This window comes from Mercurialis annua, linkage group LG2 (assembly GCF_937616625.2).
Source record: "Mercurialis annua linkage group LG2, ddMerAnnu1.2, whole genome shotgun sequence".
NCBI classification, from domain to species: domain Eukaryota; kingdom Viridiplantae; phylum Streptophyta; class Magnoliopsida; order Malpighiales; family Euphorbiaceae; genus Mercurialis; species Mercurialis annua.
In genome coordinates, this window is record NC_065571.1 from 33,493,655 (window position 1) to 33,519,171 (window position 25,517).

At 34.4% G+C, this 25,517-nt stretch overlaps 1 protein-coding gene across 1 annotated transcript in view; it reads right to left on the reverse strand.

Annotated features, from left to right (window-relative positions):
* Nucleotides 1–873: 873 nt before the first annotated feature.
* LOC126668431 (uncharacterized) overlaps nt 874–25,517 on the reverse strand; it is a 35,773-nt gene continuing 11,129 nt past the window's right edge. The window contains exon 6 of the mRNA XM_050361634.1: nt 874–1,090. Within this exon, the coding sequence (XP_050217591.1) occupies nt 874–1,090 (217 nt within the window). The remainder of the gene's footprint in view (nt 1,091–25,517) is intronic.

Consider the following 25,517-nt stretch of genomic DNA (forward strand, 5'->3'; position numbering starts at 1 on the left):
ACCGACACCTATATAAAATTTATTTAATTTAACTAAAATCCAATTTATTTTGAAATTTAATTTTAATTTATTAAAATATTAATATTTTTAATGAAAAAAATTTCTCAGCCACCACTGAAAAGTGGTGGCCTTTCTCTTCTCCATTAATGGAGGAGAGACCAGCAGGTCTCTCCTCCATTAATGGAGGAAACCTCCTCGTTTCCTCAATGGAGGATCGTCTCCTCCATTGAGGAAACCCAGATCTCGTTTCTTCCATTTGGAGGAAACGAGATCTGTTCGTTTCCTCCATTATGGAGGAAACGAACAGGTTTCCTCCATTAATGGAGGAAACAAAGGTTTCCTCCATTAATGGAGGACAGACCTCTCCTCCATTAATGGAGGAAAGTGGTGGCCGGCCATACATTTTTTTTCTGTTATTTTTTTTTAAAAATAGTGTTATTTGGTCGTTGAATTTTAGTCATATTTATTTTATTTTGTTTTGACACGTCATATTTAACGGAGTTTGTGATTTAACGGAGAGTGTAGCACACTCTCCACATTCCATCCGTCTAAGGGTATAACAACAACGAAATTGAAGTTCAAGGGACCTATAAACGTCAAATTAAAGTATAGGGATCCGATGAAAAAAAAATGAAGAGTAGAGGGACCTGAGGATGGGTTTGGCTAAAAATAAATTATAAAGCTAGGAAGATGGAAGTTTCTTTGATCCGTTTTGGAAAGATTCCCAACCCTTCTAATGTTGCACCTATGAGAAGTAATACGTTTCGTAGCATACGGAGTGCACCTACCCATTCATACGTAGGAAGTGACTCTCGACCCACACCACGTCAGTAAGGACATAAGATGAGTCGACATGGATCTCGGGTTAGTGCATCAGGCACAAGATTTGGTGCCAGATCCATGAGTGACAAAGGAGGCGGAGCACCAATTTGTCTGAATTGCAACAAGAGGCATTATGGAGTGTGTTATAGTATTTCTGGAGCGTGTTTCAACTGTAGCCAACAGGGTCACTTTGCTAGAGATTGTCCGACGCAGATGCCTCAAGGTTCCATGACTATGGTAGTACAGCCTTCCTATCAGCATTAGAGAACTGCACATCAGACAGCGTCAGGATATGATCAGACGGGAAGTGCTTTCACTGGCCAGAGAGGCCGTCGTTATGTAAATCGAGGAGGAAGAAACGGCGGAGGTCGCGCTAATGGTAAGACTTCATAGGCTGGTGGAAGCCAGGCCAGAGTTTTTGCACTGAGTCCTCAGGAGGCTCATGCTTCCAATGTTGCTGTGCAAGGTACTTTTTCTATCGCTTCTCAAGACGCATTAATTTTGTTTGATCCGAACGTTACACATTCTTTTGTTTCGCCTAGCTTCGCTCGTAAGTTAGGAGTGCAACCAGCATACCTTAAGAATCCTTTATCAGTAGCTACCCCAGTAGGAGACAGTGTGGAAGTTAGTATCGTTTATCTGTCTTGTCTTGTGAGAGTTTAAGGACGAGATTTTCTTGTGGATTAGATCTTACTCGAGGTATTAGTTTTTGACGTTATACTAGGAATGGATTGGTTAGCTCATCACTACGCCAATGTGGATTGTCGGAAGAAGACGGTAACGTTCTATACGCCTGGAATTGAACCAGTTTCAATCCAGGGTGATAAGACAGAATTTCTCACGATTATCATTTCCGCTCTTAAAGTTTGTCGTATGCTAAAGAAGGGATGTCAGGAATTTCTAGCCATAGTGCGAGACGTGTAAAAGAAAAGCGTAAACATAAGCGATGTACCAGTGGTATCTGAATATCCAGACGTTTTTAAGCTGTTTTTTGATTTATTCGGATTGTGTTTGATATAGAAACTTATATGGTTTGTATTCTATAACTTGGGTTATTATTTAATAAATATTTAAATAATATTTGTTGAAATGGATTTTAAAGCGGGAACTCAATAGGCTTGTCTTGTGTTGACTTTTTTTAATTGTTTGAGTATTGTGTTTACGCTGATTGGCTTCACCTTGACTTGTTGTTTTGTGCTAGTCATGTGTGATGTCTAGTATTCTATAGAGTTAGGGTCCGTTTTTAATAATTATTTGTATTTGTTTAGACTCGTTGTCTATTCGTGCTTTTGAGGAGAACCGAGTTTAGGCTGCTTGCCAGGAGTTTTCACGTGGATTAGCAAACAATGAGTTTATATCGCTATTTACCGCTTTATTAAGTAAATTGTATTTTTGCATATATATATATATATATTGTATATACAGCTTTCGAACTGTTTTCAACATTATGGATCTGAATTGGAACGGGCTACTCGATGGGCATCATCGAGACTGCGTGCGCACCGGTATATGATCATATGGTATTGATGTAGGTTCGAGATACATCTTGCCTTAGTGAGGGCGCCGGTGGAAGATACGTCTCCTAGGACTCACGTGTTTATTTGAGTGACAGTCAGGGATCGGTTATGGAGATACGTCTCACCGACACGACAACTGGATTTAGATATTTGTAGTTTAGGGTTTCAATACTTATCCATAATGATAAATTGCTTTACAAATGTTTTAAGGTTTTTAAAGGTTTTCACTTAATAAATGTAAATAGTTGTATGAACTCATCTCAGTATATCTGACCCCTTTGTTTTCCCAATTTTTCCCAGGGTTATGATTTGACCGAGTCAACTGGTCTCCGATTCTTTATTTACTCGGAGGTCTTACTTTATTTTATTTAAGTTATTGAAGTGATTTTACTCTTAGACCGCAGTAGTAATTAGAAGTCTTACTTGTTGTAGTACTTGTTGTCAGATTAACTCAATTGAATTATTTGTTGATTGGTATTATTATATTAACTTTGGTTATTTAATATTTATGCTGTGTTAGAGACTCGGAGTTGAACGAGCATTTATTATTTATATGTCGTACATATAAACTGCTATAATAGGTTGGAGTCTCGGTTGCCCCCGAGCATGTGGTTTTATGCAGGTACAATGTTTTAAATGATTAATGTATGTTATCCGCAAGGCTTGCTACGGGTTTCAGTACAACCATACCCATACCCTAGCGCCGGTCGCGATTCATGAAAATGGGTCGTGACAAACTTGGTATCAGAGCTTTGGTTTCAAACCAAGGCCTTATGCATGATATGTGCTATATGTTTTTGGCATGATAAGTTGATGTTGTGTCATAGGAACTACCGCGGAATTAGGATTCGTGACGTGTCTTTTGAAACGTCATCTTTTGTTTTCAAACTTTCAGCTTACATCCTATAGGTGATATGTGTCAGTCGTTATTTAGTGTTGCTGCTATGATTGATAATTAATTTCACTTGGATGTTATTTGCTGTGTTTTATCATGTTGAGGTTATTTCACTTGGGTGATTATAATTGCTTTCGATTTCTCGGGAAATCTTAGGTTGGTAAATTTTTCTAAAACTCATACTCGGGTATGATGTTGTTTGATTAATTTTGGCGCTTATACCGGATACAATTTTGAGTATATGGTGTGGTTACGGCTATTTTACATGATGCGTTGAATTGGTTTTGCCTTTTTAATAAACTACATCTAGGCTTTGGCCTCGATTGTTGATTTTAAATGCGATCGCATAATGGGCGTTAGCTTTGTTTTTTATTTTATTTAAAGAGATTTTGGGTTAAACTTTTAAACATGTTTTGGTGGTCATACATTGTTTGACCACATGTTGTTTTAAAGATTTTTATTGAGAGTATTGTTTTATCCGATTTGTGTTTCGACACAGAATCATAAGAGAAGTTTGACTTTTAATTCTTTAAAGGTTTAATTTTGGTTAAGTGGCCAGTAAAATGAAATTTTTTGTGTTTTGAAATATAATGTTTGGCTTAGTGTTATCAAACGATGATTTCAAAAAGATTTTTTTAAGAGACGAGTCATTGATTTGAGAATTTAACGTTGAAGTTAATTGACCATGTTGTGGTATGTCAACATTTTGATTTTTTGGGATTTACGAAGTGGTTGTTTGAGATTAAAGATTTCTCACTTGATTTTTTGAATTGCTGTTTAACGGTTTGGTTATGTTGAACTCCTAATTTTGAAAGTATGAAAATTTTATTTGAGTACATTTTCTCGGATTTACAAATGTTTGATTACGTTTTATAAACGGTTGTTTTGGGTTCGACTTGGGTCACCCAAATTTAGGAGTTGAGCTTGGTAGTTGTAATGACTCGGCTAACTCGATGGTTTCATGGATTGAGATACTTGGGTATTCTTTTCATAAGCAATTGATTTATAAAAAGATATTTTTCCAGATATTGATTTTGTTTTAACCGTGGGACTCAATAAAATTTGGAAGTTTTGTGATTGACTTTAAATTTCAAAATGAATTTTGAAGCATACTCTTGAAAGATGAATTATTACAGGTTGATTTTGTTATAAAATTCAAAGCTTGTTGTAGCATGTCTTGATATTGTATTTAAAAATATTTGAGTTGTTTTTACTGAATGGCATGCTTATGTGGTTTATGATTTACAAATTTGGTATCTTTTGGAAATAGTTTTTCGTTGTATAACTCGCTTGTCTTTTGCACTAAGTTGATTGTTTGTGTTATATCTCTTCGTGCGGAGCAGCATGTGAGATGATTTAATCACGTGGTCATGGTTGGCTTACCTTAATGTATGGTCTTGACCTTTGAGTAAGAACTTTGTTTAGACCCTGTTTGCCTTGTTTGGTTTTGGTTGCTTGGGGTTTTACTGTTTGTTTCGTGGATCGAAACCTTTGGGTTTGGATATCGAGGAAGACGAGGGGAGTATTCCCCTGAAATGGTTGATGGTTTCTGATTATCCTAAAAAGGATATTGGAAATTTTGGCCGAGAACATAGAGCGGTGTATTAATACACTAGTGTTTTCATCAAGTTAATGATGCGATGCGGGAGCCGGCGGTAGGTTTCGCAGGAACGTATGTGATGTGTTATTTTCATTGAGTATAAGTTTCAGTTGGTTTGAAGTTAGTTGGATACTTTTACCGAAGAGTTGTAAAGAAATTATTAGGTTGAGTTGTTATATAACATCGAATGTCGGTAGACTACAAGTATGGAGTTTGAGAAATAGTTTGAGGTTATTGAGTGCACGTCTAACAGAGTGTAAAGTCTAGCAAATGTTTTATCGAGAAATGGATTTTAAAGGTTGAATTGTTAAAATATTTGAAATATTTTCAACACGTGATTGTGCCCAGTCATATCATGAACTTGCATTTTAAATGTCACGAATAGGATTGCGTTGATCAGTAAGTATGTTCACTAAATAAAAGATAAACCAATAATTGATACATGCATCACATGCATAGAAATAATTAGGGTTGGATGCAACTCTTTAGGGATGAGAGATGTCATCACCCTAGCGCACAATTATGTAAAATGGATTTTATCGATAAAGTGTTTGAGAAGGATGTTTTGAGATGAACTCGCAAGTCACATTATGATAATTTATTTTTAAAGTTGTTGGTTTTCAAATGATTTTGAAACTGTTACCGAAAGGTAGCTAGACAAATACTCCGTGATGATGGTGATGGATTTTGGACGATTACGTCGTAATGGATCAGTTCGTGTTGTCAGAATCTTGTGTTTAATAGAAGGTAAGAATAAATTTGAAGTTTCACACGAGTTTTAGTTGTGCCAAGTACGATGTATGGTTAGATTCAGATTAAGGAGTCTTAGTGATAATTTTCGATTTGTGATTTAAGGATTTGTGGATTAAGGATATTGGCTATGATCATGTGTGTGTCTACACTATATTTTTAAAAGAGACTTTATCTTTTCAGATTTGATTTTTCCAAGTGTTTTTTTGGTATATTGATATAAAGGTGATTTCATAAACAAAGAGATTTGAATTGTTAATTTTACCGTTCTAAGGAAAGGAAGACATTTCGTCAAATTTGATTTAAAAGGAATAATAAATTTTTCGGTTGAACGATTTCTTCAAATTGTATTTTATTGAGAGCAAGATTTAGAAGCGACTTAAATTTTGGATGTTTGAAACATCAATGTGTATTTTAATACAAAGGATTTTTTTTCCATGGTTTGTGTATTTTCGAGAAAGAGATAAATTTATTTTATCAAGTTTGGTTTAAAGATAACATAAATTTTGTCAATTGAACTGTTTCAAAAAACAAATTTGCAAACTTCTTTTAGAGTAAGAAAAATCTGTGAATTCAAAATGCGAATATTTTAAAAATTTTCAAGGGTTTACAAAACTTATGGTTTTTTGACGGTAAATCATTTTGATTATTGAATATAAAAAGGAGGTGTAAGACGTATAGTCTTTTAAAGTCAAATTTTTTGAATATAAATTTTTTGACCATAACTAACAATCCGGTAGAGGTGAATTGATCGTAGTGATCTCTCGTTGTATACGAGATTATAGTCATTTGATTGAATAATTTTGTTTTAGGATATATGAGCTAGCTGGTCCGAAAATCGATGATCGTGTTTGGTGAATTTCGATAACAAAGTTGGTTGGTCAATAATGTTGATTGAGGGTTTAATTCTTGAAAGTTTGTATATCGTTTTGTTCGGATATTGAACCTTTTGTGTGTGGAATAAAATTAAGTTTGTGAAACTTAGTTAGAATTAAGTTGATGGTTAGATACCTTAGGTTATTACAGGCTTTTTATTTTTGAATGATTTGAGGAATAATTATGATCGACATGGTTTGTTACTAATCTGGAGATTCCGTTATCATGAGATAGGTTCACGTATTCTTTTGAATGACGATATGAGTTTTTGTGTTTTATGATTCGCGAGATTGATGATATTATCAAATTTGGTGTTAATCATTGGACAAAATGATCCAAGTAGTGTTTGTTTTTCGCCGAAATATTATTTAGTTGTTATTGAGTATTGTTATCGATTATTTTGGTGTTGAGCTAGTTATAAGTGGACAGGTGAGTAAGTGTTGTGGAACGCAATATTTTTTCAGTGTTCCTGTTTGATACGATAGAGTTTAGAATTATAAGAACTATAGTTTGAGGTTAGGACTTGTTCTTGCGCTTTGATAATGTGGATTCGGTAATCGTTAAGATTCGAGATGGTTTTAGGAGCCATCCTAGTAAAGAGTAACTGTGATTCACAGTTGGATAATTTTTGTCTTTTCACTTTTGTGTTGATCGAGTAATTGTTAGAGCATCGAGTTGTTAGACTTAATTTTTTGTGTATATGTATATTGTGACCGTTTAAACTGCGAATCAGTTTCAGATTTAAAATTCGAGGTCGAATTTTTCATAGGTAGGGGAGAATGTAATACCCCATATGTTTTCGGCGTGTTTCGTCTTGTGTTGACCTTCTCTGGGTGAAAATTTTGTTAGAGTTATCATTAAAGAGATTCGAGGTTTCGTTCTTGATTATCCTTAGAATTTCTGTCGAGTTTTATGTGGGAGAGTTTGTATTCCTTCGTTTGGTTTCACCTAGAAATGACATTATCGTTTTATGTTAAGTGAAAGTTAGTGTTGATACTTTTTGTGATCATTTGAGATTGTTCGGTTTATGAAAGTGGTGGTTTAGAGTTATCGTTCGAGGAACAACCTTTTGAGTTTTTTTCTTACGCAAGTACATAGGCCGTTAAGCATGGAAATTCCTATGATTACAGTTTGGATTGGTTACTTGGTTGAGGAATATTTTTGAGAGACAGAGTTCATTATGGCGAATTGTTATAATTATTGTCCTTGTTCACCTTCGGTATCTTGCTTATGCGTTTTTACGTTGGTTATGTGCGTTTTGTTCAGTTTGATATGTAGTTTTATGTTATGTTATTCGTCGGTTGTTTTTCTTTTAAATTCGAGGACGAATTTTACATAAGTTGGGGAGATTGTGATATCCTGTCTTTTACGTTTGGTTTCGGCGTTGTTCCATCACCGTGTTGATCGTTTTTTTGTGTTCGTTGGGCTCCGTGTGTTCCATGTTATACTTTGGGTTTGGTCCGTCGTTGCCGTTGGGCCTTATGCAGTTTTTTGCATTTTTGTAGCTTTGTGCAGGGAGGCACGATGGAAGGCACGATGGGTCCATCGCGCCTGCCATCGTGCCCGCGCCTCGCATCGTGCCCTAGGCATTTTTTCCATTTTGCTGAGGAAGGCACGATGGGTCCATCGCGCCTCCCATCGTGCCCCTCTGTCAAATTTGATACTTTGACCTATAAATAGACCCTTAGCTCGACCTAACCTAATTTTTCCCTTTTATAAAACCCTAGAGCCGCCCTAGCATCTGAGATACTCTATTTTCCTTCATTCCCTTTGGTTTAATCATTCGGTAAGCGATTCTAATACTCCTTTCTTTGATTAATCAATTCCTTATCGCGTATATCGGCTCTTAACTTATCCGAACCTTTTTCCAGCGTATTGTGGATATTGATTTTATGTTTCCTTTCGATTCTTACGCCGATCTCGATTCATTATGGTATGTGTCGCAATCCTTTAAATTTTTGCGTAGAGATTCACGTGCTAATTCGATAGATTGTGTTCTATTGTATTGTACATATGTTGTGGCTGATTTGATCTCTGAAACGCTTAGCCTAATCTGTAATAGGGTGTTTATGATTGAATTATCATGCTATAACATTTAGATTTAAATGTTGATTATTGGGTTAAGGTGCTAGGTTGTTCGCATGATTATGGCTTGGTTATTTCGCTGTTTTAGCAATGTAAAAGAGGGCTGGAAATTCTGATTAAAGGCTGATCATATGTGTTTGAACCAATGTTACATCTTTTGTCATGCTTAGTAAATCATAGGATGATTGATTGGCTTATAAATGCATGATTTCACCTTGTTTATGTGCTGAGTACATTTCAACGATATAGTTGCTGTCCATAATCGTATTGGGGCTGTTTTGTATCGTTCTTGACATGATGGCATTGCGTTGTTTGCGTTAGACTCATTCATGTTGATTATGTCTTAGTCGACAAGTTTATGCCATGATTTGATTATCGTTTCAAATATGAGTTTAACGTTTAAATGGATAATTTAATCCTTTTTGGTTCATTTAAAAGAAGTGTAACATACTTGTGTTAGTATGGAGTGATTTGCCAATTGTTGGCTAGACGATGGATTGTGTACTTGCTTTTAAAAGACTATACTTTTCATTCAAGTAATTCAGGATTTTAACTTGGTTTAACTTTTGGGTTGGGTTAGACTTTGGTCGCCCAACAAGTGGGAAGAAGTTTGGTAGTTTGTGATAACTCGGCTGACTCACTGATACGAATTTTAACTTGGTTTATTTTTAAGCTGTTTTCTGATTTATTCGGATTGTGTTTGATATAGAAACTTATATGGTTTGTATTCTATAACTTGAGTTATTATTTAATAAATATTTAAATAATATTTTTTGAAATGGATTTTAAAGCGGGAACTCAATAGGCTTGTCTTGTGTTGACTTTTTTTAATTGTTTGAGTATTGTGTTTACTCTGATTGGCTTCACCTTGACTTGTTGTTTTGTGCTAGTCCTATGTGCTGTCTAGTACTCTATAGAGTTAGGAACCATTTTTAATAATTATTTGTATTTGTTTAGACTCGTTGTCTATTCGTGCTTTTGAGGAGAACCGAGTTTAGGCTGCTTGCCAGGAGTTTTCACGTGGATTAGCAAACAGTGAGTTTATATCGCTATTTACCGCTTTATTAAGTAAATTGTATTTTTGCATATATATATATATATTGTATATACAGCTTTCGAACTGTTTTCAACATTATGGATCTGAATTGGAACGGGCTACTCGATGGGCATCATCGAGACTGCGTGTGCACCGGTATATGATCATATGGTATTGATGTAGGTTCGAGATACGTCTCGCCTTAGTGAGGGCGCCGGTGGACGATACGTCTCCTGGGACTCACGTGTTTATTTGAGTGACAGTCGGGGATCGGTTATGGAGATACGTCTCACCGACACGACAACTAGATATAGATATTTGTGGTTTAGGGTTTCAATACTTATCCATAATGATAAATTGCTTTACAAATGTTTTAAGGTTTTTCATGGTTTTCACTTAATAAATGTAAATAGTTGTATGAACTCATCTCAGTATATCTGACCCCTTTGTTTTCCCAATTTTTCCCAGGGTTATGATTTGACCGAGTCAACTGGTCTCCGATTCTTTATTTACTCGGAGGTCTTACTTTATTTTATTTAAGTTATTGAAGTGATTTTACTCTTAGACCGCAGTAGTAATTAGAAGTCTTACTTGTTGTAGTACTTGTTGTCAGATTAACTCAATTGAATTATTTGTTGATTGGTATTATTATATTAACTTTGGTTATTTAATATTTATGCCGTGTTAGAGACTCGGAGTTGACCGAGCATTTATTATTTATATGTCGTACACATAAACTGTTATAATAGGTTGGAGTCTCGGTTGCCCCCGAGCATGTGGTTTTATGCAGGTACAATGTTTTAAATGATTAATGTATGTTATCCGCAAGGCTTGCTACGGGTTTCAGTACAACCATACCCATACCCTAGCGCCGGTCACAATTCATGAAAATGGGTCGTGACAAAGTCCTTTGGAGAAGTCTGTCCGTAGAAGAATGCACGTGGGAAACAGAAGAGGACATGAGACAGAAGTATCCGTACTTATTTACCCAAGGTATGTGGCTAAAGGTTTAAATTCGAGAACGAATTTATTTTAGGGGGGGTGAATGTAACACCTCATATGTTTTAAAGTATTTAAGTCGTGCCACGTGTCCTAACTTTCGATAAATTAAATTAAGAAGAATTTAATTTAATTATATCGAGAATTTAAAATAATTTTTATTAAGCGATTTATCGGCATATACGGAAATAACTTTGAAAATTAATATAAAATAAAATACAAATCCCGAGTTAATATTTATTTTGCCAAAGTCCGCAAAATATTTTATAGTATTTATGGTAAAAGCTGCGAGTCAATCGGAGACCGTTTAAAATTTGGACGCGGATAAGTTTTGGACTAAATTGCAACTTTTAAAACGTTTCAAGGACCAAAGTGAAAATTAGCCATGATATATATAAGATTACCTTCAAAATGAAGGTTCCAGACCTCAAACCATCATCAGCTCCATTTTTCTATTTCCTTCGAAGATCCTTTACGTTCCGTCGCTCGATCTCAGTTTCTCGTTCGTTTTCGACGTTCCATATCTCGAATCGATCGTATTTCAGTGGCGAATCACGGTAAGCGTGACGTTTTATCGTTTGGATGGATGAATTAATGGTTATATCGATTTAAAGTTTTAGGCCACGGAACGGTTTTATCGTGTTAACGATTATAGGATTGATTTATTGCGTTTTGAGTTTAGATTTTGAGTTTTTCGATGTGATTACGCGTTGTTTAGGTGTTGAGAATGCGAAATTCAATTAGAAGCACGTCGGAAACGATCCCGGGCGAAAGCCCGTGGCTGTGCGTGCGCACAGTCTGTGGACTATGCGAGCACACTATAGACTGTGCGAGCGTACTGTAGACTGTGCGAGCGCACAGTCTTGAGACTGTGGGGGCGCACAGTCTCCTGTGCAGCCGCACAAACAGTCGTGCGCACGCACAGTGAATCCGCCAGTTGACCCGTTCTGAGAAATATTTTGTACACACATATCCGGATTCGAAATCGATTAGTATTCAATCAATTACCGATTAGTTTGAATCTTTAACCTAACGAGGTTAATTGAGAATCATTTCAGTATAGAGATACGAACCGAAAACGAGTTAGATAGTCAATAAGAGTAGTACGTCGTGTCTCGAATCTAGAGTCAATCTTAGAATAGGATTCTGATGTGAGTCAATTGTTTTAAATCATTTTAGATCCGGCGAGGCAAGAAACAGCTGGACCAGGAGCTCGAGAAGCTTGACGTTTCTGAGCACCGAAGTATTTTTGGATAAGCGTTTTCGGTGAGTTTATATAAATTTACATTTAAAGTATTTACACAAGCAAATATTTTATATTGCTTTACATTTGAATTGAATACTTTCAATGCAATGTTTTTACATGAAATATGTATATGTTTAGTTCAAAACCAGTATTGATATGATGGAATGTGCCACCTTTTGGGCGGCAATAGGACTGCGCGATCACCAGTTTCGATTTATTACAGCTGTGAACTTGATTATGAATATGAATTTCAAAGTTGGATATATTTGAATGCGATACGAGTGAGAACTCGGTTAAAGTAACCTGAGCCCCGTATCTAGTGGGTTGGACCTACCACTTGGGATTAAGAGGTTGGTCGCGGCTGACGTGATTGAGTTAGAATTACTCCCGGGTCGGACCATTTGGATCATTTTGATTTGATCATATAAGTTTAGCATGTTCGAGGATTAGGGTTTTAATCGGATCTTGTACTTGGCTACACATGATTTAAATTCTATTGCATTGTTTTATGTTTTACTTGAATATTGACTAGTAAATATATGAACACACTCAGTATATTCCCATATACTGACCCCTCACAGCTTTCCCTCTCAGGTGAAAGAAGTTTTGAAGCCGCACACTTTTATCCTTGATCCAGAAGTCTGATATTTTTGAAAGTATGTAAAGAAAGAATACTTTACTCTTAGAGCTGCAGTAGATAAATGTTCCGTATTTCGGTCTGTATCAAACGGTTTTCTGTAAATAAAACATTAACGTTTTGAAATTATGAATGTATTATGCTCGCTGCGTTGTAACGGTTTGTGATTGCCAGAAGAAAATGTATAGCCTAGCATCTTTGAAGCATGACATGTGCTTATGTCTGTCATGCATGACGTATGGTATTTTAAGAAAAAATATTTTACGTTTTTAGGCTTGCTACGGGTTTTGGAGCTACCACTCCCATTCCCTAGCACCGGTCTCGGCCCATGAGATTGGGTCCTGACAGTTTTGTAACATTTGTAAACGTTTGGCTTAAATCACTAAAAAGGTGAAACGTTTGGATTTATTTCGTAACGTTTGTAAACGTTTGACTTAAATTGCTAAAAAGGTGAAACATTTGGATTTGTTCCGTAACGTTTTAAACGTTTGGCTTAAATAGCTAAAATGGGGAAACATTTGGATTTGTTTCGTAACGTTTATAAACGTTTGACTTAAATCGCAAAAAAGGTGAAACATTTGGATTTGTTTCATAATGTTTGTAAACGTTTGGCTTAAATCGCTAAAAAGGTGAAACGTTTGGATTTGTTTCGTAAAGTTTGTAAATGTTTGGCTTAAATCGCTAAAAAGATGAAATGTTTGGATTTGTTTTGTAACGTTTGTAAACGTTTGGCTTTAATCGCTGAAAAGGGAAAACGTTTTAATTAGTTTCGTATCGTTTGTAAACGTTTGGCATAAATCGCTAAAAAAGTTAAATGTTTGGATTTGTTTCGTAACGTTTTACATGTTTGGCTTAAATCGCTAAAATAGGGAAACATTTGGATTTGTTTTGTAATGTTTGTAAATGTTTGGCTTAAATTGCTAAAAAGGTGAAACGCTTGTATTTGTTTCGGAACTTTTGTAAACTTTTGGCTTAAATTTCTAAAAAGGTAAAACGCTTGGATTTGTTTCGTAACGTTTGTAAACGTTTGGCTTAAATTGCTAAAAAGGTGAAACGCTTGGTTTTGTTTTGTAACGTTTGTGTAATACCCCAAAAGATTCTAATTATCTAACTTGACCACGTGTCAAATTGTGGGTGGCTGGAGTGACGATATAGGAAGGAATTCCGAGAAATTAAAGTAAATAAGTCTTTAGTAGGTCGGTCTTGGGAAAGTAATTATGTAGAATTTAATATCATATTCCGATTCTAAAGTTGGAATTTAAATTAAAAGGAAAAATGCTAAGAAGAGTCCCAAACTAGAGTTCAGGGACTAAAGTGGTAATTTAACCAGTTAAGTCCTGAAAAGGGAAATTATTTCGCCAGGGTCCGCGAAATTTTTTATAATAATAATGGTAAAAATTTCGGGTCAATCGGAGACCTTTTAAAATTTGGATGCGGATGTGTTTGGGCTAAATTGCAACTTTTGAAAAGTTCAAGGACCAAAGTGCAAATTAGCCAATTAAATCTCGAGAATAGTAATTAAAAGATTATGGACAGGAAAATATTAATATTGGGATTCGTATTGTTTATTGGATATAAATAATACGTATACGTTATGATTAAAGTGTTAATTAGTTAAGCGAGGATTAAATTGAATAAAAGAAAAGTTCAAAAGATAAATTGTAACGAAGAAAGAAAGGAAGGATCAAAACTAACCTTCAGTCAAGCTATATAAGAAGAGAATTATGAAAGAAAGAATCAGATTAAATAAGAGGAAGAATCCAGAAAACCCTATACATTTCATCGTTCAACTTAATTTCTTCACGGTTTCTCCGTTCGATATCAGTTTCAGACAATTTTTGCGTCGATCTCTTCGGAATTCAAGCCTGTACCTTCCCCAAGCATCAAAACAAGGTAGTTACATGTTATTACCACGAAAAATGAAAAATAGGGGGCTGTTTTACAGTTTAGATCGCATTTATATTGAATTCGACGTTTTGGAGCGTTTATGGTTGATTTCGAAGTGCAAAAGTGTGTATAATGTGTTTAAATGAATTGGGTATGAGTTTTGGGAGTTTTGGAGCTCTGAAAATTTTCCGGAGACGCCGGAAAACGTCACACCCGATTGGTGCACGATGTGCTGCACTTCAGCATGTCGTGCTGGTGCGCGAGACGTGCCCCACCAGGGGTGCAAGACGTGCATAAGGAAGGGCACGACGTTCCCTTCATGAAAATTGAAGGGCACGACGTGCCAAGCTAGCACGACAAGCCCTACTTCGATCGTGACCTCCGGGGGACTTCCGGGAGCGAAAATTGGCTTCCGATGACATGATACGGGTGTAGAACTCTGACAAATGTCTTAAAATGAATATTAATAAGACATTATAGCAATGAACATTAGCATGATGAGTTATCAAGATATGAATAGAGATCTACAGAGAAAGATACGTTTAGATCACGGCGGTTATGTTTCGTGCTTTTGTCGTGTTAGGTATTTAGTGCAGTTTTTAAGAATAGGATCCTCTAAGTGTATGTTTTAACGATAGCATCCTATGATAGATGTGACGGAGTATCAAGCTACGAGTATGACGAACCAAGAAGCTCGACGAGGATTGACGGACCAGTCTCCTGGAGCTTATGTTCGGATATAAGGAATAGCGGTTTCTGTGAGTTGCATTTACTTTTGCGTATTATTTATAAAAGCTAATTTCTTATATTATGAATATTATTATTAGATACATCTTATCTATATAACTTACTCGTATAAGATATTACTATGTTTGATTGATCCGCTTGTATGAATGATGTTTTATTCATTGCTTTGAATGCATGAATCTAGTATGCGATGCGAAGAAACTAACTACCTATTGGGTGTCATTAGGCTGTGTGATCACCAGTATTGAGCCAGCCTAGAGTGTCTGACTTTGTGATTAAGATTTAATGTATTTCTGCATGATATGATACGAATGCGATACGAGAGTGAACTCGGTTACGGTGTAACTTGAGCCCCGTATCTAGTGAGTTGGACCCACCAGTGGGTTGGACCCACCAGTGGGTTGGACCCACCAGTGAGTTGGAATCACACTTTGAGATTCGATACGAGTGAGCACTCGGTTACGGTGTAACCTGAGCCCCGTATCTAGTGAGTTGGACTCACACTTTGAAATTAAGAATATTTGTTGTTTGCTTATATCATGAATTTACATACGTATTAAGCATATGATGCTATATTTTGATAATACCATTAGTAACTTGCAAACTTACTCAGTATTTTCCCAAACACTGACCCCTCACTCTGATGTTTGCAGGTAGTCGGAGTCGGATCAGACAAACCATCTCCATTGTGCCAGAAGTCATTGGACTTGCACAAGCATGAGTTCCTAGAGCTGCAGTAGTCAGTAGGTGTTAGTATTCGATAGACACTTTGACTTTAAGCGATATTTTATATTGTAAACTCTAATATGATATTTTAATAAATATAAATATATTGTCTAAAAGAGTTTCCTGAAAACATTTTAGATAAGATATTATGTTTTTAATTGCAAAAAAATTACTAGTGATTTTAGGCTTACTACGGGTTTCGGAGCTACCACTCCCATTCCCTAGCGCCGGTCTCGGCTAAATATTTTGGGTCGTGACAGTTTGTAAACGTTTGGCTTAAATCGCTAAAAAGGTTGTAAATGTTTTGCTTAAATCGCTAAAAAGGTGAAACATTTGGATTTGTTTCGTAATGTTTGTAAACGTTAGGCATAAATCGCTAATAAAGGTGAAACGTTTGGATTTGTTTCTTATGTTTGTAAACGTTTGGCTTAAATCGCTAAATAGGTGAAATGTTTGGATTTTTTTTCGTAACGTTTGTAAATGTTTGGCTTAAATTGCTAAAAAGATGAAATGCTTGGATATGTTTGGTAACATTTATAAACATTTGGCTTAAATTGCTAAATAGGTAAAACGCTTGGATTGGTTTTGTAACGTTTGTAAACGTTTGGCTTAAATTGCTAAAAAGGTGAAACGCTTGGTTTTGTTTCATAATATTTGTAAACATTTGGCTTAAATCGCTAAAAAGGTGAAACATTTGGAATTTGCTTTGTAACGTTTGTAAACGTTTAGCTTAAATTGCTAAAAGGGGAAACGCTTTGATTTGTTTCGTAATGTCTGTAAATGTTTGTCTTAAATTGCTAAAAAGGTGAAACATTTAGATTTGTTTCATAACCTTTGTAAACGTTTGGCTTAAATCGCGAAAAAGGGGAAACGTTTGGATTTGTTTTGTAATGTTTGTAAACGTTTGGCTTAAATCGCTAAAAAATGTGAAACATTTGGATTTTTTTCGTAACGTTTGTAAACGTTTGCCTTTCAATCGTTAAAAAGATGAAATGTTTCGATTTGTTTCCTAATGTTTATAAACGTTTGGCATAAATCGCTAAAAAGGTGAAATGTTTGGATTTAATTCGTAACGTTTTAAACATTTGGCTTAAATTGCTAAAATGGGGAAATATTTTGATTTGTTTCGTAACGTTTGTAAACGTTGGGCTTAAATTGCTAAACAGGTGAAATGTTTGGTTTTGTTTCGTAACGTTTGTTAACGTTTGGCTTAAATCACAAAAAAGGTGAAACGTTTGGATTTGTTTCATAACATTTCTTAACGTTTGGCTTAAATCGCTAAGAAGGCGAAACGTTTGAATTTGTTTCGTAACGTTTGTAAACGTTTGGATTCGTTTCGTAACGTTTGTAAATGTTTGACTTAAATCGCTAAAAAGGCGAAACGTTTGAATGTTTTCTTAACGTTTGTAAACGTTTGGCTTAAATCGATAAAAAGGTGAAACGTTTGGATTTGTTTCGTAACGTTTGTAAACGTTTGGATTCGTTTCGTAACGTTTGTAAACTTTTGGCTTAAATCGCTAAAAAGGCGAAGCATTTGAATTTCTTTCGTAACGTTTGTAAACGTTTGGATTCGTTTCGTAATGTTTGTAAACATTTGGCTTAAATCGCTAAAAAGGTGAAACGTTTGGATTCGTTTCGTAACGTTTGTAAACGTTTGGCTTAAATCGCTAAGAAGGCGACACTTTTGAATTTGTTTCGTAACGTTTGTAAACGTTTGGATTCGTTTCGTAATGTTTGTAAACGTTTGGCTTAAATCGCTAAAAAGGCGAAACGTTTGAATTTGTTTCTTAACGTTTGTAAACGTTTGGCTTAAATCCCTAAAAAGGTGAAACGTTTGGATTTGTTTCGTAACATTTGCAAACGTTTGGCTTAAATCGCTAATAAAGGTGAAACGTTTAGATTTGTTTGGTAACGTTTGTAAACTTTTGGCTTATATCGCTAAAAAGGTGAAACGTTTGGATTTGTTTCGTAACGTTTGTAAACGTTTGGCTTAAATTGCTAAAAAGGGGAAACATTTGGATTTGTTTCGTAACGTTTTTAAACGTTTGGCTTAAATTGCTAAAAAGGTGAAACGCTTAGATTTGTTTCGTAACGTTTGTAAACATTTGTCTTAAATTGCTAAAAAGGTGAAACGCTTGATTTTGTTTCGTAATGTTTGTAAAATTTTTTTTATATCCCTAAAAAGGTGAAACGTTTGGATTTGTTTCGTAACGTTTGTACACGTTTGGCTAAAATTGCTAAAAAGGTGAAACGCATAGATTTGTTTCGTAACGTTCGTATACATTGGCTTAAATTGCTATTAAGGTGAAATGTTTGGATTAGTTTCGTAAAGTTTGTAAACGTTTAGCTTAAATTTCTAAAAAAGTGAAACGCTTGGATTTGTTTTGTAACATTTGTAAACGTTTGGCATAAATCGCTAAAAAGGTGAAACATTTGGATTTGTTTCATAACCTTTGTAAATGTTTTGCTTAAATCGCTAAAATGGTGAAACGTTTGGATTTGTTTCGTAACGTTTGTAAATGTTAGGCATAAATCGCTAATAAAGGTGAAACGTTTGGATTTTTTTGGTAATGTTTGTAAACGTTTGGCTTAAATTGCTAAATATGTAAAACGCTTGGATTTGTTTCGTAACGTTTGTAAACGTTTGGCTTAAATTGCTAAAAAGGTGAAACACTTGGTTTTGTTTCATAATGTTTGTAAACGTTTGGCTTAAATCGCTTAAAAGATGAAACATTTGGATTTGTTTTGTAACGTTTGTAAACGTTTGGCTTAAATCTAAATCGCTAAAAAGGGAAACATTTGAATTTGTTTCGTAATGTTTGTAAACGTTTGGCCTAAATCGCAAAAAAGGGGAAACGTCTGTATTTAAATTGCTAAAAAGGTGAAACGTTTGGATTTGTTTCGTAACTTTTGTAAACGTTTGGCTTAAATCGCTAAAAAGGGGAAACGTTTGTATTTCTTTTGTAACGTTTGTAAATGTTTTGCTTAAATCGCTAAAAGGTGAAACATTTAGTTTTGTTTCGCAACGTTTGTAAACGTTTGGTTTAAATTGCTAAAAAGTTGAAAGGCTTTGATTTGTTTCGTAGCATTTGTAAACATTTGGCTTAAATCGCTAAAAAGGAGACACCTTTGGATTTGTTTCGTAACGTTTGTAAACTTTCGGCTTAAATAGCTAAAAAGGTGAAACGTTTGGTTTTGTTTTGTTGCGTTTGTAAACATTCGCCTTAAATCGCCAAAAAGGGGAAACATTTCGATTTGTTATGTAACGTTTGTAAATGTTTGGATTAAATTGCTAAAAAGGTGAAACGTTTGGATTTGTTTCGTAACGTTTGTAAACGATTGGTTTTTTTTCCGTTATGTTTGTAAACGTTTGGCTTAAATCGCTAAAATTGCGGAGTTTGGATTTGTTTTGTAATGTTTTAAACGTTTGTTTCTTGTTTTGTAACGTTTGTAAACGTTTGGCTTAAATCGCTATAAAGGTGACACGTTTGGATTTGTTTCGTAACGTTTGTAAACGTGTGGCTTATATTGCTAAAAAGGTGAAACGTTTGGATTTGTTTCATAACATTTGAAAACGTTTGGCTTCAATTGCTAAAAAGGAGAAACTTTTGGATTTGTTTCGTAACGTTTGTAAACGTTTGGCTTAAATAGCTAAAAAGGTGAAACGTTTGGATTTGTTTTGTAAAGTTTTAAACGTTTGGCTTAAATCGATTAAATGGGGAAATATTTGGATTTTTTTGTAATGTTTGACTTAATTCGCTAAAAAGGTGGAATGTTTGGATTTGTTTCGTAATGTTTGTAAACGTTTGGTTTATTTTGCTAAAAAAGGGGAAACGTTTGGATTTGTTTCATAACGTTTGTAAATGTTTGGATTTGTTTCGTAACGATTATAAACGTTTGGCTTAAATCTCTAAAAAGGGGAAACGTTTGTATTTGTTTCTTGATGTTTGCAAACGTTTGGCTTCAATGGCAAAAAAGGAGAAACGTATGGATTTGTTTCATAACGTTTGTAAACGTTTGGCTTAAATCGCTAAAATGAGGAAACGTTTGAATTTGTATCGTAACATTTGTAAACGATTGGCTTAAATCGCTAAAAAGGTGAAACGTTTGGATTTGTTTCGTAACATTTGTAAATGTTTGGCTTAAATTGCTAAAATGGGGAAATGTTTGGATTTTTTCGTAACGTTAGTAAGCTTTTGGATTTGTTTCGTAACGTTTGTAGACGTTTGGTTTGGTTTTGTAACGTTTCTAATTGTTTTGCTTAAATCGCTAAAATGGGGAAATGTTTGGATTTGTTTCTTAACGTTTGTAAACGTTTGGCTTCAATCGCAAAATAGGGGAAACATATGGATTTCAGTCATAATGTTTGTAAACGTTTGGCTTAAATCGCTAAAATGAGGAAACGTTTGGATTTGTTTCGTAACGTTTGTAAAAGTTTGGCTTAAATCGCTAAAAAGGTAAAACATTTGGATTTATTTTGTAACGTCTATAAACGTTTGGCTTAAATCGATAAAAATATGAAACATGTGGTTTTGTTACGGAACGTTTGTAAACGTTTGGCTTAATTCGCTAAAAAGTTGAAACGTTTGGATTTGTTTCGTAATGTCTGTAAACGTTTGTTTTAAGTCGCTAAAGAGGTGAAACGTTTGGATTTGTTTCGCAACGTTTGTAAAAATCTGGCTTAAATTGCTAAAAAAGGTTTCGTAATATTTTAAACGTTTGGATTAGATTCGTAACGTTTGTATACTTTTGGCTTAAATAGCTAAAAAGGTGAAACATTTGGATTTGTTTTGTAATGTTTGTAAACATTTGGCCTAAATCGCTAAAAAGTTGAAATGTTTGACTTAAAACGCTAAAAAAGTGAAATGTTTGGATTTGTTTCGTAACATTTGTAAACTTTTGGCTTAAATAGCTAAAGAGGTGAAACGTTTGGATTTAAATTGCTAAAAAGGGGAAACATTTGGATTTGTTTTGTAATGTTTGTAAACGTTTGGCTTAAATCGCTAAAAAGGTGAAACATTTGGATTTGTTTTGTAACGTTTGTAAATGTTTGGCTTAAATTGCAAAAAGGTGAAACATTTGGTTTTGTTTCCAATGTTTGTAAATGTTTGGTTTAAATTGCTAAAAAGGTGAAACGCTTTGATTTGTTTCGTAGCGTTTGTAAACATTTGGCTTAAATCGCTAAAAAGGAGAAAGTTTGGATTTGTTTCGTACCGTTTGTAAACGTTCGGCTTAAATCGCTAAAAAGATGAAACATTTGGTTTTGTTTCATAACGTGTGTAAACGTTCGGCTTAAATAGCTAAAAAGGTAAAACGCTTGGATTTGTTTCTTACGTTTGTAAACGTTTGGCTTAAATCGCTAAATAGGTGAAATGTTTGGATTTTTTTCGTAACGTTTGTAAATGTTTGGCTTAAATTGCTAAAAAGATGAAATGCTTGGATATGTTTTGTAACATTTATAAACATTTGGCTTAAATTGCTAAATAGGTAAAACGCTTGGATTTGTTTTGTAACGTTTGTAAACGTTTGGCTTAAATTGCTAAAAAGGTGAAACGCTTGGTTTTGTTTCATAATATTTATAAATATTTGGCTTAAATCGCTATGGAATTTGTTTTGTAACGTTTGTAAACGTTTGGCTTAAATTGCTATAAAGGGGAAACGCTTTGATTTGTTTCGTAACGTCTGTAAATGTTTGTCTTAAATTGCTAAAAAGGTGAAACATTTAGATTTGTTTCATAACCTTTGTAAACGTTTGGCTTAAATCGCTAAAAAGGGGAAACGTTTGGATTTGTTTTGTAACGTTTGTAAACGTTTGGCTTAAATCGCTAAAAAATGTGAAACATTTGGATTTGTTTCGTAACGTTTGTAAACGTTTGCCTTTCAATCGCTAAAAAGATAAAACGTTTCGATTTGTTTCCTAATGTTTATAAACGTTTGGCATAAATCGCTAAAAAGGTGAAATGTTTGGATTTAATTCGTAACGTTTTAAACGTTTGGCTTAAATTGCTAAAATGGGGAAATATTTTGATTTGTTTCGTAACGTTTGTAAACGTTGGGCTTAAATTGCTAAACAGGTGAAATGTTTGGTTTTGTTTCGTAACGTTTGTAAACGTTTGGCTTAAATCACAAAAAAGGTGAAACGTTTGGATTTGTTTCATAACATTTCTTAACGTTTGGCTTAAATCGCTAAGAAGGCGAAACGTTTGAATTTGTTTCGTAACGTTTGTAAACGTTTGGATTCGTTTCGTAACGTTTGTAAATGTTTGACTTAAATCGCTAAAAAGGCGAAACGTTTGAATGTTTTCTTAACGTGTGTAAACGTTTGGCTTAAATCGCTAAAAAGGTGAAACATTTGGATTTGTTTCGTAACGTTTGTAAACGTTTGGATTCGTTTCGTAACGTTTGTAAACTTTTGGCTTAAATCGCTAAAAAGGCGAAGCATTTGAATTTCTTTCGTAACGTTTGTAAACGTTTGGATTCGTTTCGTAATGTTTGTAAACATTTGGCTTAAATCGCTAAAAAGGTGAAACGTTTGGATTTCTTTCGTAACGTATGTAAACGTTTGGATTCGTTTCGTAATGTTTGTAAACATTTGGCTTAAATCGCTAAAAAGGTGAAACGTTTGGATTTCTTTCGTAACGTATGTAAACGTTTGGATTCGTTTCGTAACGTTTGTAAACTTTGGATTCGTTTCGTAATGTTTGTAAACATTTGGCTTAAATCGCTAAAAAGGCGAAACGTTTGAATTTGTTTCTTAACGTTTGTAAACATTTGGCTTAAATCCCTAAAAAGGTGAAACGTTTGGATTTGTTTCGTAACATTTGCAAACATTTGGCTTGAATCGCTAATAAAGGTGAAACGTTTAGATTTGTTTGGTAACGTTTGTAAACTTTTGGCTTATATCGCTAAAAAGGTGAAACGTTTGGATTTGTTTCGTAACGTTTGTAAACGTTTGGCTTAAATTGCTAAAAAGGGGAAATATTTGGATTTGTTTCGTAACGTTTTTAAATGTTTGGCTTAAATTGCTAAAAAGGTGAAACGCTTGGATTTGTTTCGTAACGTTTGTAAACATTTGGCTTAAATTGCTAAAAAGGTGAAACGCTTGATTTTGTTTCGTAATGTTTGTAAACGTTTGGCTTAAATCGCTTAAAATGTGAAATATTTGGATTTGTTTTGTAACGTTTGTAAACGTTTGGCTTAAATCTAAATCGCTAAAAAGGTGAAACATTTAAATTTATTTCGTAATGTTTGTAAACGTTTGGCCTAAATCGCAAAAAAGGGGAAACGTCTGTACTTAAATTGCTAAAAAGGTGAAACGTTTGGATTTGTTTCGTAACTTTTGTAAACGTTTGGCTTAAATCGCTAAAAAGGGGAAACGTTTGTATTTCTTTTGTAACGTTTGTAAATGTTTTGCTTAAATCGCTAAAAGGTGAAACATTTAGTTTTGTTTCGCAACGTTTGTAAACGTTTGGTTTAAATTGCTAAAAAGGTGAAAGGCTTTGATTTGTTTCGTAGCGTTTGTAAACATTTGGCTTAAATCGCTAAAAAGGAGACACGTTTGGATTTGTTTCGTAACGTTTGTAAACTTTCGGCTTAAATCGCTAAAAAGGTGAAACGTTTGGTTTTGTTTTGTTACGTTTGTAAACATTCGCCTTATATCGCCAAAAAGGGGAAACATTTGGATTTGTTATGTAACGTTTGTAAATGTTTGGATTAAATTGCTAAAAAGGTGAAACGTTTGGATTTGTTTCGTAACGTTTGTAAACGATTGTTTTTTTTCCGTTATGTTTGTAAACGTTTGGCTTAAATCGCTAAAATTGCGGAGTTTGGATTTGTTTTGTAATGTTTTAAACGTTTGGTTTTTGTTTTGTAACGTTTGTAAACGTTTGGCTTAAATCGCTATAAAGGTGACACGTTTGGATTTGTTTCGTAACGTTTGTAAACGTGTGGCTTATATTGCTAAAAAGGTGAAACGTTTGGATTTGTTTCGTAACATTTGTAAACTTTTGGCTTCAATTGCTAAAAAGAAGAAACTTTTGGATTTGTTTCGTAACGTTTGTAAACGTTTGGCTTATATAGCTAAAAAGGTGAAACGTTTGGATTCGTTTTGTAAAGTTTTAAACGTCTGGCTTAAATCGATTAAATGGGGAAATATTTGGATTTTTTTGTAATGTTTGACTTAAATCGCTAAAAAGGTGGAATGTTTGGATTTGTTTCGTAATATTTGTAAACGTTTGGTTTATTTTGCTAAAAAAGGGGAAACGTTTGGATTTGTTTCATAACGTTTGTAAACGTTTGGATTTGTTTCGTAACGATTATAAACGTTTGGCTTAAATCTCTAAAAAGGGGAAACGTTTGTATTTGTTTCTTAATGTTTGCAAACGTTTGGCTTCAATGGCAAAAAAGGAGAAACGTATGGATTTGTTTCGTAACGTTTGTAAACGTTTGGCTTAAATCGCTAAAATGAGGAAACGTTTGAATTTGTATCGTAACGTTTGTAAACGTTTGGCTTAAATCGCTAAAAAGGGGAAACGTTTGGATTTGTTTCGTAACATTTGTAAATGTTTGGCTTAAATTGCTAAAATGGGGAAATGTTTGGATTTTTTCGTAACGTTAGTAAACTTTTGGATTTGTTTCGTAACGTTTGTAGACGTTTGGTTTGGTTTTGTAACGTTTCTAATTGTTTTGCTTAAATCGCTAAAATGGGGAAACGTTTGGATTTGTTTCTTAACGTTTGTAAACGTTTGGCTTCAATCGCAAAATAGGGGAAACATAGGGATTCGAGTCATAATGTTTGTAAAAGTTTGGCTTAAATCGCTAAAATGAGGAAACATTTGGATTTGTTTCGTAACGTTTGTAAAAGTTTGGCTTAAATCGCTAAAAAGATAAAACGTTTGGATTTGTTTTGTAACGTCTATAAACGTTTGGCTTAAATCGATAAAAAGATGAAACATGTGGTTTTGTTACGGAACGTTTGTAAACGTTTGGCTTAATTCGCTAAAAAGTTGAAACGTTTGGATTCGTTTCGTAATGTCTGTAAACGTTTGTTTTAAGTCGCTAAAGAGGTGAAATGTTTGGATTTGTTTCGTAACGTTTGTAAAAATCTGGCTTAAATTGCTAAAAAGGGTTTCGTAATATTTTAAATGTTTGGATTAGATTCGTAATGTTTGTATACTTTTGGCTTAAATAGCTAAAAAGGTGAAACATTTGGATTTGTTTTGTAATGTTTGTAAACATTTGGCCTAAATCGCTAAAAAGTTGAAATGTTTGACTTAAAACGCTAAAAAGGTGAAATGTTTGGATTTGTTTCGTAACATTTGTAAACTTTTGGCTTAAATAGCTAAAGAGGTGAAACGTTTGGATTTAAATTGTTAAAAAGGGGAAACATTTGGATTTGTTTTGTAATGTTTGTAAACGTTTGGCTTAAATCGCTAAAAAGGTGAAACATTTGGATTTGTTTTGTAACGTTTGTAAATGTTTGACTTAAATTGCAAAAAGGTGAAACATTTGGTTTTGTTTCCAACTTTTCCATCAGCACCAATTTTACGCTTGAATATCCACGTGTTCCCTATTGGTATAATACCATCGGGTGGATCGACTAGCTCCCAAACTTGGTTACTGTAAATGAAATCCATTTCGGATTTCATAGCTTCATGCCATCTTGAAGAATCTATATCACATATAGCTTCCTCAT